General features: G+C 37.6%; 1 protein-coding gene across 1 annotated transcript in view; it reads left to right on the top strand.

The window, feature by feature from the left end:
• The window catches only part of LOC139134961 (peptide methionine sulfoxide reductase MsrB-like), a 69,624-nt gene extending 56,427 nt beyond the window's left edge, over positions 1-13,197 (top strand). The window contains exons 8-9 of the mRNA XM_070702078.1: positions 11,889-11,909; positions 12,051-13,197. Of these exons, the coding sequence (XP_070558179.1) occupies positions 11,889-11,909; positions 12,051-12,104 (75 nt within the window). The 3' untranslated portion in view covers positions 12,105-13,197. The remainder of the gene's footprint in view (positions 1-11,888; positions 11,910-12,050) is intronic.
• The last annotated feature ends 517 nt before the right edge of the window (positions 13,198-13,714 follow it).

Below are 13,714 nucleotides of genomic sequence, written 5' to 3'. Positions count from 1 at the left end.
GTTGGTGACCATGGCTTTACGAGTAGATAAAACACCCTGAATTGAGCACTCTGATTGGTCAATCAACAGTAGATAGTTTTTAAGACATTTTTAGTCACTGGTAATGGTGGGTGAAGATAATGGTGAAATGGTCCTCATCACTGCTGCCAATCTGGCATGACTGTCTCTGTCCAGTGCTTGTACAGTGCACTGTTGATGCATTGCTTTTGAAGTGTGCTCATGTTGAGTCAATGTCACCAGTTTGCCAAGGTATAGCTGGAGTCATATTTGCCTGCTGAAATCAGTTGATCGGTCTTCGGTTCTCGGTCAAGTCAGTGTACGTATTGTTGAAGAGGTGGTTATGTGCAACTTGTTGTGAGTAACCCGATATCATCACCAATTCATTTTGAGTGAGATGATAATTTTTCTCGGGTTGTAAATCTAATATTTACTGTATTATTTCAGTACATTTTGAGCAAAGTAATGTAGGTCTCAGACCAGTTTAAATATGTTTGTCTCTGTGTGCTTTCATTATACCCCAATATTCTTGCTTACCTCAATTTTCGTTTGGCTTGGATCTGATAGATACATTGGCAAGGCATACTCATACTCCATATTGTGACAACTTTGTATATTTATCGGCACTTTCCACATGTCAGTCAATTACCATTCTAGAGAACTCCAGGTGTAAACTTACGAAAATTCAAATATTCTCCATTGTATTGGTTAGCAAGCTGCGAACACTTCTTTTGAAGGGGTTTACCTAGGGCAGACTATTGTTTGTCTAAAACAGTACTGATAATCAGTTATCCCAGACACTTCTTTTGTGTAAAAGAGGACGGATGGCAGTATTTTACGAGTGGGATAGCCACGAAATGATGACATCAAATCACTGTACACGATACACAATGCCATAATTACAAGGTGTCTGTGTTTTGTGTACGCCGATTTGACATCATCAGTTTGTGGCTATACCACTTGTAAAATGATGCCATACAGACAACTGGAATGATTTTTCAGAGACTTGCCTGGTAAAGTCTGTCCAATATTGAAAGTGAGCAACATGGTTCACACAATAGGCATGAGACAAAAAGTAGTTTTGATTGAATTTATCGACATGTGCATAGTAGAACAATATTTAATGTCCTGATACCATGTATTTGATTGAAGGAAAATTATCAGTTAAATTTCCACTTGTTATGTGCATGGTGACTTTGTACCAAATTTCTTCATGTATCGATGGAAAACCAAGCCAAGGTTTTGCAAGAGTGTAGTTATTGCTTACATAAGTAAAAACTTTGCTATCATAGATCAACTTATTAGTTTGCCATTGGCAAATATTTAAATTTAATTTATATAAATTTTAATATCATGAGGTAGAAAATGTTTCATTTAATAGAAATGAGTGGTCAGGGAAAATATGTGAACATGAAAACTAAACCAACATGGCTAGTCAATGTTTAAATTTACAGAATCTCATTTATGCAACACTATGATATCAGCATAATTATTAAAGTAACCCTAATGCTTGAATTGAAATTCTTAGATGTCCATTGGCAACACGGCTTACTCATAGCAAATTTTGCGTCAGTATGCAGTTTTTAGCTGATTCCAGCTTCAGCCAGCAGAAGGCAAGATATGTTAATGTAGGGTTCATAGGCTCTTGGAAAGTCCTTGGAAAGTCCTTGAATTTTAATGTATCCTGGAAAGTCCTTTTGAAGTCCTTGAAAGTGAAAATGACTCCCGGAAAGTCTTGGAAAATTGATGAGCTACCCACAATTTTTGAAAATCATGAAATGATTGGTCATGATATGAAAATGTTATCTTGTGAAAAATGGTACGTTGAAAATGGTATTTTGCACCTTAAAAAGTCCTTGAAATAAAAAGTCCTTGAATTTTAAGTGGTTTTAAGTGTATTGTGATAGATTTATGATGGTGGTGGTTATATTGATGATTGAAATGGATTGGAAAATTGAGATGAACAAAATCATGGATGAGGAATTGGTGAAAATTTGATGGCATGCAAGCATTATTGCATTAGGGAGTTGGCTGCCATATCACATCCCCATATTATTATAATTACATCCCTAATTTGCCCTTTCTGATGTGCACTGTATGCCAGGATCTAACATATATGTCATGGAAACAAAAGAAGAATCTTCTCATTTCCCTTCTTGTAGGAAGTTCCTGGATGATAGGATGCTAGACGTCATAGCAATAGTGGCAACTTAAAAATCATATTCTGATACTCAGTCTGAGAAATGACAATTACAAGCATTTCACAACTTTCCAACCTATTTCAGTTTCTTAAAATTTCAAAAAAAATCATTACAACAACTGTGATTTATTCTGGGAAAAAATTTACAACCTCAAAAAATGTGGTCTTGACCTGTTCAATGGCCTAACCTTTGAATACTCAATGAGAACTCAATCAAAAGTGGCCTTGTGATGTGTGGGAATCTCCACTGCAGAGCATAGACACACACACACATGCACTGACCTCAGGGTGTGTAAATCAACAAGTTTGCACAGGAAGAGGCAACTCATGTATACAATTCTTTGGTTCAACAGTCAGCTAGAATGCTGCTTGCATGAAAAACTTGGCAAATTGGCACAATCAATGGTGTCAGTAAGTAGGAAACTGTAATTATAGATGGAGATTGATAAGTAATTGGTGTATATGCAGGGACTGACCTGATTATTTTTTCATGTAAAAATGTTGAATGTTGCTTTTAAGATGTGGAAATTACCACATACTACCAGTATAGATATCAAAGGGTGATATATCCAAGTTAGTTCGAAGTGAATGACAGACAGGCCATCTGCATAATAGAGATGCAAGTTCAAGCAGAATATGAAGTTGCTTGGCATGTTTTTCCGTAAAAACCAGAAAGCACTTCAAGTTACCACAGTAGTCCTGCTGTTTGATAAATTTTCCAGTACTTTTGCTTGCTTTTAAAATGGTTTCTTGTTCTTCTTCTAAAACCCTACTGAAATGCCCCGTTTTCAACTTGTCAATTAAAACACACTATGTGTGTATTGTCCAATATTTGACCAATGAATGAAATAGGTCAGACTTAGAAATTCATTTGTCAGCATTAACATGACATATTATTTACAATGCGATGTGTTGGCCGCAAGAAGTATTTGTTCTACAGAAGAAAAGTGATGAAAATATCAAAAGTTACAAATAATTTCCCATTAAGTCGAAACCTAAATAATGCTGTAATGCTAGTTAATCACGTTATTATCAGGTTAGAGTAATTGCTTTACCAGCAATATATTTGAAAGAGAGGTGCCCAATTATCTACCAGCAGGTGTTTACAAAAAAATACTCATATCACAATGATAGGGCATTTTTATGAAAGGTGTTTCATCATTATTTATAATCTTTGACCATTCAAGTGGTGGTCATGGAGTGAGTATAACATACCAGGGTGTGTCATAGCAGCAGCAGATCATATCGACCTTTTCTGCCAGATAAAAGAATATTTGTCTTGGTTAAGAATCTTTCAAAAATACCTTGAAGTTGTCCAGCTTATGGTTCAAACCATCACATTACAGTTTTGCTTAAGGTTTGGACAGATTTACTTCCAGTCATCAATGTAATTGTTATGAGCAAAGGGTCAGCTACAGGTTATGCCGTTGCTGTATCTGGTCTGTTGGACTGTTTATAAGCATACTGATCAGTGGTTGGTTTTGTCATATTTGCATTGGTCACTTTGACCAACAGTCAGGGCATCAGTGTTTGGCCAACAGTAAGCACTTAAGGACTCAGAGAATTCGGTTACTCCATCTCAGTTTTTTGCCAAGTTCTTCACAACACTTCGGCCAATAGTCAGTTCATCATTGCACTGTCTCAGTGATTTCTTGAAACACTTTGGTTTAGTGCCTCTGTCTATTATTGTCTTGGCCAAATGCGGACAAATAAATTCTCTCATATTTTCTTGATCAATGGATGAATATGATGGTTGTTGCTGAGCTCATATGTTTAAGAAGCCGAGCCCAAATAGTTGCACAGAGCATGTATACCTGTGATCAGATCATACCTATGTCAACACATTGCCAGGCTGCGCAAATGAATTGCTTGTACCTTGAGTTGGTCTATAATCAAGTAAACATTTTGTTAGAGTAGAAAAGCAAGTTTGATCCAAATGACGATTGGACGTCCCATCTCACACCTTTCCACTTCTAACTGTAGTTTGTTGGTCAGTGTAAGTGTAAGACAGGTTTGCGACAGATGAGCTTGTACTTGGTCACTGTAGAATTTTGCATTTAGTCTTATGGTTACCACTAGCAATTGCTAGGTACATTGAAATTACCTATGTGTGTACTTTTTATGGTACTTATTGACTGTGAGGTCATGCCATGTTAAAACATCACTGTGCTGGTCATACACTTCAGGGGACTACCAGGTTCTGTAAAAAAATGTTTCTTGTATGATGGATCATTTGGACTTTCTGTGTCAAGTTATCATTATAATAGTCACTTTGACCAAAAGGCCAGTATGATGTATTGTATGTATACCCAGCAAATTTTGCCTTGGATCATTTAGTTTTGCCCATAAAAAGATAACTTCAGCCTCTGGTTGTTTTGTTCTTAAGTAATGAAATCCAGTTAATGGAGCATGTTAAAAGACAGGATGGAGTATTTTACAAATTTCTAGAGATGTTCGCTTTACTTAGAAAGGCTAATTGATATCTGGATTTGTTTGTAGCATTAAAGATGTCAACATTTATTTTCAATTGCTACCCTAACTTACCAGTAAGTGTTTTATTTGTATGCTGTGAAATCAGGATCTATTGTGGTGAAGTTAAACCACATTGAACAGCTGCTTATATCACCAATAAAACACCCAGAATGCATCACTGTGAAGTCAGTTCTGGTTGATATTGGCGGTTGGTATAACCGTTATGATCAGTTTATAGCTCAATACTTCTGAAAACCTAACTATTATAAGAATTTTTGTGAACTTTTTTCAGTGAGAGATCATATCACTGAATGAGTGTGCACATGAACAAGCCAACTGTCACCCATGACACTTCCACAATTTTGCTTTGTGATAATCAGCCATTTTGCAGTTCACACACAGATCATATAGTGCAGATCATTGAAACCTGAAAGAAAAAATGAGTCTGACGTAACTTGAACAATGTGAAATTGAAGGTTTCATTTAAATAATAACACATTAGAGCAAGGGCAATATCACGATTTATTGCCTGCCCAAGGGATTGTGGTCATGATCGAAATACTGATGATGCTCGAGCCGTAGGCGAGGGCATCATCAGTATTTCGATCATGACCACCAGCCCGAGGGCAGGCAAATAATCGTGATATTGCCCTAGCTCTCACGTGTTATTATTTTTATTACACCGAACAAGCAAACATGCAAAGACACAAAGACTTCTTCGAGTACAGTTCCACTTTCTGAATCCGGACCTCTGCGTAAAATGTTGTCAGTGCCGAGTCTAGGGTTGCCGCTGAAAGTTTGCCGATCTCCGCGGTGGCGTACCAAATTTGTTGCTTGCATAGTCGCTGAACACAGAAATTGCATTCCTTGTTGCCATTTTCGTTCGTTTGCTGTTTACTTGCATTAAAATATCGTCTAACTGTGCCGGTGACAGCTCCTCATGACGTTTCGCAGCCATAGTTGCCGACTGCAAGTACAAGCGAACGACAATTTGTTATGCGCAGAAAGGAAGCGCAGTAAGTAAAATGACGTCATCCACGTAATATCAAATGCAGAGGGCATCATCAAGTTCGCAGAGGGCATCTTCACGTTCGCAGAGGGCATCATCTCGTCTTTTACATGTCACGTGAGTCGTGTTTAACCAATGGCAGTGCACGCTAAATGAGTGAGGTTTAATAATGCCTTATATTTAGTGAGAAGACAAAATCACAGTAACTTCTTCCAATGAAACCATACAAGTTTATTTCCAAAAGCTACAGTAGCCATACCGATATCCATCAGTGTCTGAGTTACTTGACTCTTGCAATCCTTTCTTGACTCTCGCGATCCTTTTTTGTATTAATAGCATAAAGCAAAATTTGGTGAATACAGTAGTGTTTTAGCATTTTATTACCATGATTTTACCATAGTATCCTTAGTATCAGGGCTGAAAGGTATCAGCCCACTGAATCTCAAAAATGAAAAACTCTAGCTCGTTAGTTACCATCAGCATCCATACTGTATGCTAGACCCAAATATCTATAAGATGTCATAAGTTAAGTAAGTGTGTTGTGAACTAGTTAGTTTGTTGGTGATTCAACATTTGGAAATTAAATCACTTCATCATATGGTATATTAATTTCTAGCTATGATATGGTCCAATAAGTATCCCTATAACTGAACAGTATGGTGGCATATTGCACCAGTCTACAAAGACAGCTTTGTAGATATTATTAAATAATATCTCTGAGTCACCAGTGTAATTGCTTCCCTGGCCTGTTTTTTTGAAAAATAAAAGGAGAGCCTAAATATTAATCTTTTATCCGTTTACACCTTAAATATAATCTACAAAATATAATGTGCACAATTAAAAATAATTAACATAAACATAATCAACATTATAGTTCATGTAGTTTAACATGGGGATGTGTTGACTGGTAAGGGCATATCTCTGCATGCATCTACATTGTACTAGAGCAGTCAACCGGATGTAATTCCTATCTGATATTATGGGTGGAGTTCTTTCTTCAACCTTTGTATATAGAATGTAATGGGTCACTACACTCCAATGTATTGGGGAATTCCTGAATGAAGTGTCACAAGACAAATGCAAAAACTCTCATCAAAACAGCTGTTGTGGTTTTCTCAAAACGGTTCACAAACAATGTGGAAAGTTGTTTGTCAAAAAAGAAATTCACATCACACTGACAGGCCATCTAGGTGAAAAGTTAATATTTTACTGTTGAAATTGACATTTTCATAACTTCTTTACAGAAGCTAACTTGGAGCTTGTCAGCTTGTCAATTGCAGGTCAGGCCGTGTGGATTGATTTGTGACTAGTTGAGACCCATGCCAAATAGCTAGGGCTAACTGTGAAGACATTTAAAATGTCGTCTGCTATTTTTTGCTGCAGCTGTGAGCACACTGCCACGTGCAGGGCAGTCAGTTATAGCTCCTAAATCATCAAAGATACTGCCTTATTTTGCTTCTGTAGCAGGGCACAAGATTGTGGAAGGAAGAAAAAACGGATGTTTAGCAATGTTATCAGTGTGTTGTGGGTTTTGTGGCTAGTTATGGGCTGGTCTAGATACAGGGTTTTGGAATGCCAACATTGTTTTGGCTGGTTTGACCCCAATTGGCCCTGTACGATTTATGGTTCCTAAGCTGACACAGTTCACCTTTACAGATTGACGAGCTCTGCAACAAGCCATTTGTGAAAGAAAAATTTCCCTGTTGATTACCATGTTTGGTAACATTAAATTCATCATGAAAGGTTTACAGTGGATTTGTCATTCATGGATAAAAAAGAAACTCAAACAAATCAGTTGGTATGCAGGCATACACAGTCTCCTCACTTCAGACAGGTGATACCATTTCCACAAAGGGATGATAGGCATACACCAAAAAGGTCCATGCATACTTTGATACATATTGGTGAATTATATGTATTGTAAGGCCAATAACAAGAGTTTTGTTAAGCCATGACATCCTGTACAAGTACATGGTAGATGTTTGTAGACTCATTAAAAACTTTGAAGTGTAGTAGACATACCTAAGTTACGAAAATTGCGAGGTTTATGATATGGCGAGTGATATGGCTGTAAGAATAACTGGAGCCAATATTTTCCAAGTTCACCTTGCTGCAATGGCAACCAACCTTACACGAACCTCTGAGCAAATTCTATTTTCCCTAAGCTCTGTTAAATATGTTATTTTTAGCAATATTCTCAGAATTTGACTTTTTGCAATGCGGGAATAAAATTGTTTGTATTATTGAGAACTGTGAAAATTTACAGCTCTGTTTTTTGTTTTTGATTTTTATTCTTTATCACTGCCACCATACTCCGATGTGTACGGTATGTATAATTAACCTATTGGAATGGTGGCGCTGTCGTCAAACTTCGTAGCTGCGCAGTGTACTTATAGGAGCCATGTTGAAAGCATCGTCAGTATCTTCACCTCTTGGAACTGGAGGCATTTGCTGCGCATGTGCAGTCATGGTGACCTACATATGGAAGATGTTGCTGTGGTTAACTTGCTTTGAAAATTAGTATTGAGTAAAAATGAAAAAATACCAAGTTTGTATCCATTAGAAATGGTCGCATATACTAGGGAATGTTCGGTATGGCTATTTAAGCATACAGGTTCTTTGAAATGGTTCTGTGGTTGAATGTTTTTTTAACCATAGTCGGGCTCCTGCCTGTGAGTTTCCTGCAGACATAGGCAAAGATATAAGTGATGGGATCACTCGGGGTCAGTAAAACTAGACTCCTGTCTCAAAGAATGACACGCACACTTGAATGCCCTGGTATGGCAAATTATTTGATCTTCACCGGACAGTCTGTCAGCAGACTGGTCAATTCCCAGTCATCCTAGTGGAAGACTTCCCTTCAGGAGTTGTCAAGGTGCCCTCCTCCTCTACCTCATTGGGGCACCAGATTAAATACAATGGCAAACACAGTCTGGACTAGAAATAGGTCAGTTCTTATACACTGAAGCTTGAAGCATACCACCCAGCTCATTTGCTTATGTTGTAGACAATACTTAAAAGTTGTGTACATTGCTTCTTAATTCACTTCTTTTATAAAACCTAGCTGAAGTCCTCAGGTTACTTTTCAGTCCACTCTCTCATTTTCCTCCCCCCTTCAGTTCAATTGAGCTATAAATTTGCTGCCTCGCAGAAAGAGATTAGACAGATAGGAGGCAACGCTATGAACTCTTGCCCAAGGCTGATGAGAAAAATGTCACTTCAAGTATCAAATTTTACACATTTACATGCTTTACTTGGTATCCGAAATTCCCATACATTCCCCAGTGATGTGTCCTTGACACTGTAGTGCAGAGTGCAGCCTGAACAGCGCCCTCTTGACTCCAAGGCAGAGGTGCTGTAGCTGCCGGGTATCCAATCTCTGCTCTGGCAGGCAGTCTTGCTTGACCTGAACTCAGACACAGGCTTAGTGGATTGTGTGTATGAATGTGCAAGTTGCTTGAATAGAAGCGGAAGCACTACCTAGCACCATGAATGTAGTCTCATGCTTGAGTTGCTGGCCCCCTTTGTGCGCTCAGCTATTTTTTATTTACCCATTGTCAATAGTGTCTGAGAGAAAGCAAGGAAAACCATCCATGCCACCCAAATAGAGCAAAGGAACAGGGCACATTTCAGTTGGTGAGAATTATAAGGTAAACTTGTAACTTAATCAAAAAAAAATGAAACATGCTTCCCTCCTGATCTCAACATGACAGGAAAATTAGTTGTCAAAGAAAGAAAGATCAAACTCAACATGGACTTGGCAAAACAATTTGAAAGTTGTATTTTCAGTGAAATTTAATCCTATCATGAAATAATATGAATAATATGGTATTGTTACCATATCCATTATTGATTTTGATATGAGAGATGTGAGACTCTACTTGTCAGCATTTATCAATGGGAATTGATAAAATGGCATTATTCCTACAGTAAGTCTCTTGATTATTTTGACAGACAGCAGTCATTTGTCAATGAATGCATGCCAGTTTCTGTCAGACAGAGAGTCCACCCACTCCTCCACCATGCTAACGGTCCACATTGTTGTTGTCACAGAACAGTTAAAACAACTTCTCATAGGGTAAAACCCAGGGACTCATTAACGGCTCCCTGTCAGAGCAGAGAAGTCGGAGATTAGCACACCTTCCCATGATGCCCCTGTGGTGGCCGCACTCTGGCACTCTGGCACTGTACCCGGCAGTTTTTTTAAGAATTTAATGATGCGGTATCAGCTTTCAATCTCTTCCAGTCAAATGCTAACAAAAACATCCCCACTGCCCTTCAACTGCATTTTGAAGGTCGTTCTCAGGGACTGTGCATGCCAGCATGGGCAACGTCAGTAACTTTACTGTAACCCACTAAGAAAGAAAAAAAGGAATGTGCAAATTTTATCTTTACCAAGCACAACATGATCGATCCTTCAAGAAACTCAACCCTTGCTACTGGTTTTCTTAAAGTAAAGAGGTGTAAAGAGTGAAGAGGTGTCTACCGGTACTTTTAGAGAGTTTAGAGAAGTTATGTGTTAGTGACTGTATACCAGTGGGTATGATGTTACAACTCTCTTGTTCTCATGCATTGAATAGTTTTCTCAACACTGTGAAAACCAATTACACAATAAGTACAAACATTACCCATGCAACTCAACATACCATAATCAATATACATGTAAATTTGCACCACATGGTTTACTTGGCATTTTCTGAAGTGTTCTGAGCTACATCACATTCCTACAGTAAAAGTTTATACTCTTCCTTTTTCCCTACATAGTTTTCACTTTACAGTGGAACGAATTTTGCAATGTGAGATGAATTTTGTGTCAACTTGTATGTTACGTGAAGATTTTGGAGATTTCTCACGCTCTTAGTATTTGTTTCTGCTGTGCTTTCTGTAAAGGTCAGAGGTAGTATAGCGCCATCTATGGCGTATCTGAATTTAAGTGATCGCTTTAAATCTGTAATACATTTTGATCCCATGTTAAATATTACCAGATTAGGAGGGGAGTACATGAATAAAATTATAACAAATTATATTTAGAAAGCAATACAGAATTATACAAGTTGCTAAGTAACTGTTGCATATTGGAATTTGAGATGTCGTGGGAACGGAATTTGTGTGTATGTGTGTGACTAGATATGATAATGCTGTGTTAGTATAACAGGTGCAGTGGCTTCATTCTGTGTCATAATGTAGATACATAAAGTAAAGCATTGACACTAAAACATTTCACTGCTGTAAGTTTGCACTGGAAAACCCATGAAGTTTATCAGTTTTGTATGTGAGGTAATTAGAGTGAGGGTATATTTTCAGCAATGGGACATACATGTATCTCTTGTATGAAATTACTGACATTCACAAGGTTATCTGTAGTACTTTTACATAGTTCTAAACATTTTCCAGAGTTAAAAGTCTATTTCAATAAATGCATATTTACGATGTAATAAATGCAATTATCACTGTGTGCTCAGGGTATACATGAAATTTGTTCAGTTTTCCAGCAAAGGTATACCATTTATCTTGCTCAATAATGCTCATGCCATTTCTGCAAGCACTAATTAAGCAATAAACTGCCCAAGCAACAGGTATACCACAAGATATTGACAGTTTGCAACCTATATGCATATGTAATATCAGTGCATATACAGTATGAAGTGAACTGGTCAAAACTGAGTGGTGTACATGCCACTGAGGTGGTTTATTCTTATTTTATTGTAACTGAAATTCTGGTCTGAAATATTAAAGGGATTTTCTTCCAACTGTGAGCTCATACATGTTCCAAGTGTGCTATATCAGGAATATAGCACTGTTATTTTCATGTCTCGACCAATCAAATCTTTACATTTGTGCTATCAATATACTGACATGAGATAATCGTTGATATTGTGTAGCCGTCTGCATGATGTTTTCTCCTTCTTGATAGTACTGGTCAGTTTCCAGAAAAATGTGCTGGAAACCTTTTGACCCGTGAGAAAGTACAAATTCATGGACAAAACCAATACTTATTATCCCTGAAAATATCCTTACTCAGCAGATTGCTATATTTGTATGATAATTGAAGGGACTTGCCAAATTTGTCTTGAATTCATGACTCATGTCACTTCAATATTTCACAAAACTTTCAATGTTGTATCACCAAAGAGTGTGAATAGAGCTCAGTCATGACCAGTCATGTTTGTTTTATTAATATCGTCCTTTTTTCCCTCTTTTACATTTCAGACTGTCACTTCTGAAGAAAAGGTAAGACTTTTAGTCTCACATGTTATTGAAATCAGTTTTGAAGCCTCCAGGTTTCCTCTTGCTAATAGCCAACTTTGCATTTTAATTAACATTATTTCACCACTTTTGAGCTAACAGTGATTTTACTCCCATAATTTACAGGAAACGAAATCTACCTCAGGAAAGAAAGAAAAGGATGGAAATGCTTCTGAATAAAGCGAGAGTGTGATGAGAAAGAAATATAGAGAAGATACACTACCTGTCAAAGTATGTTGACTTTCCACGGAGTCAGCTCAACAAGTCTTTTGTGAAAAAAATTGACAGGAAACCCACTGCCATTTTTGATACAGAGCCTTGAGGACATGTTTTTCAGCCCTGGTTTCGCGCTGAGGAACATTTTGAAAAGAAGCGATCGAGATGCAGCAGTCACAGTCTGTTGATAACCACTACAGCTGAGGAGAAACCACAACCTTCTGCAAGGAGACTTTTGTAGAGATAGCAAAACTATATATAAGAGTAACCATGTTGTCAAGCAAATAAACAAAGAAATACTTCAAAAGATTTGCCAATATCGTAATCACTTGAGTAAACAGAGATATGACCTTAACTATTTACATGTTAGGTAATCTACAGGTTCAGTATAGGGTCAAAGTTCATGCACAATACCAGGATTTGTGAGTATAAGTTCTATTTTAGCATATATTTTCAAGGTCTCTCGTCAACCCCATATTACTAGTAGTTCTAAGGTTAATTTGATGGAGATTTCTTTAATTTCCAAGAATCAGATTAGCCACTGCTTGAAGTTCTTTTTAGCTGAAAAGAAAACTTTTTACATGTTTCAATTAAGTGTTTTCAGAGTTTTTGAGTAGTTTACTATCAGGACGATGTGAAGAGAGTTAATATTCACAAAAGGATATATCACTGCCTTAAAGCCCAAGTTTGCTGTGTGTATTTGAAAATTTATGATGAGTTGCAGGGATTTTTTACATTGATATGGCAGTGCATAACTGTTTATAATCAGGTATTACAATAAAGGAAGAAGTAATATTCCATTGTTGATGACCCAGCGGTCTGTATTTTGTGACAGATTAAACCTTCAGATAGACTTCCTTCAGCTTATTACAATGGTTAAATTCATCGGCTGATCAGCATGTACATATAAGATATCTGTAGATTGTTGAAGACAAGATATTCATATTTAGAGCTGTATTTTCATGTAACGTAAAAGAGCAAACATCTTAGGTGAGGACTGCAGGACCCCCCTCCTCTTCTGTGACTTTGGCTAATAAAAGTTGCAATGTTCACCATTTACTATGGTTCAAACATGCTCCAGCTATAATTGATGGCACAGCCATTGTTCGTATACAGACACAGATGTACGGAATGTTGACACATCCCATACCTGTCAGCTATTATTTTCACACCATTCTTTTGTAAAGGTGGGGATTGACCCGAGCGGTTTTGATTGTGGTGTCTTTGCAAGGTGACTGGGTGCTGTAAGTTGTGAGTTCAAATCCTATCAAGAATTCACTGACGTCACACATCATTGAGCTATATTCCCCAGCCTGTCAGCCATTATTTCCACAAAAATATTATTTACATATCTCACACCTCTCAGACATCATTGACACATTTTAGCCAGTCAGCCTTCATTAGCTCTGCCACTATAGTGGTAACCATGATTTTGTCACATCTGGATGGCCCAGTGCAAGAGGGATGTATCTTCTGTGTTAAAGCATCGTCCCTCCACCCACGGAGGGACGGTGCTTAAAGCATAGGAGCTACGTCCCTCTTGCACTTGGACATTGATCTATTGTGTACACATA

Source organism: Ptychodera flava, chromosome 6, assembly GCF_041260155.1.
Source record: "Ptychodera flava strain L36383 chromosome 6, AS_Pfla_20210202, whole genome shotgun sequence".
Classification (NCBI taxonomy): Eukaryota; Metazoa; Hemichordata; class Enteropneusta; family Ptychoderidae; genus Ptychodera; species Ptychodera flava.
Note: the sequence above shows the minus strand (reverse complement) of the source record. Positions and strands in the feature narration are given on the sequence as shown.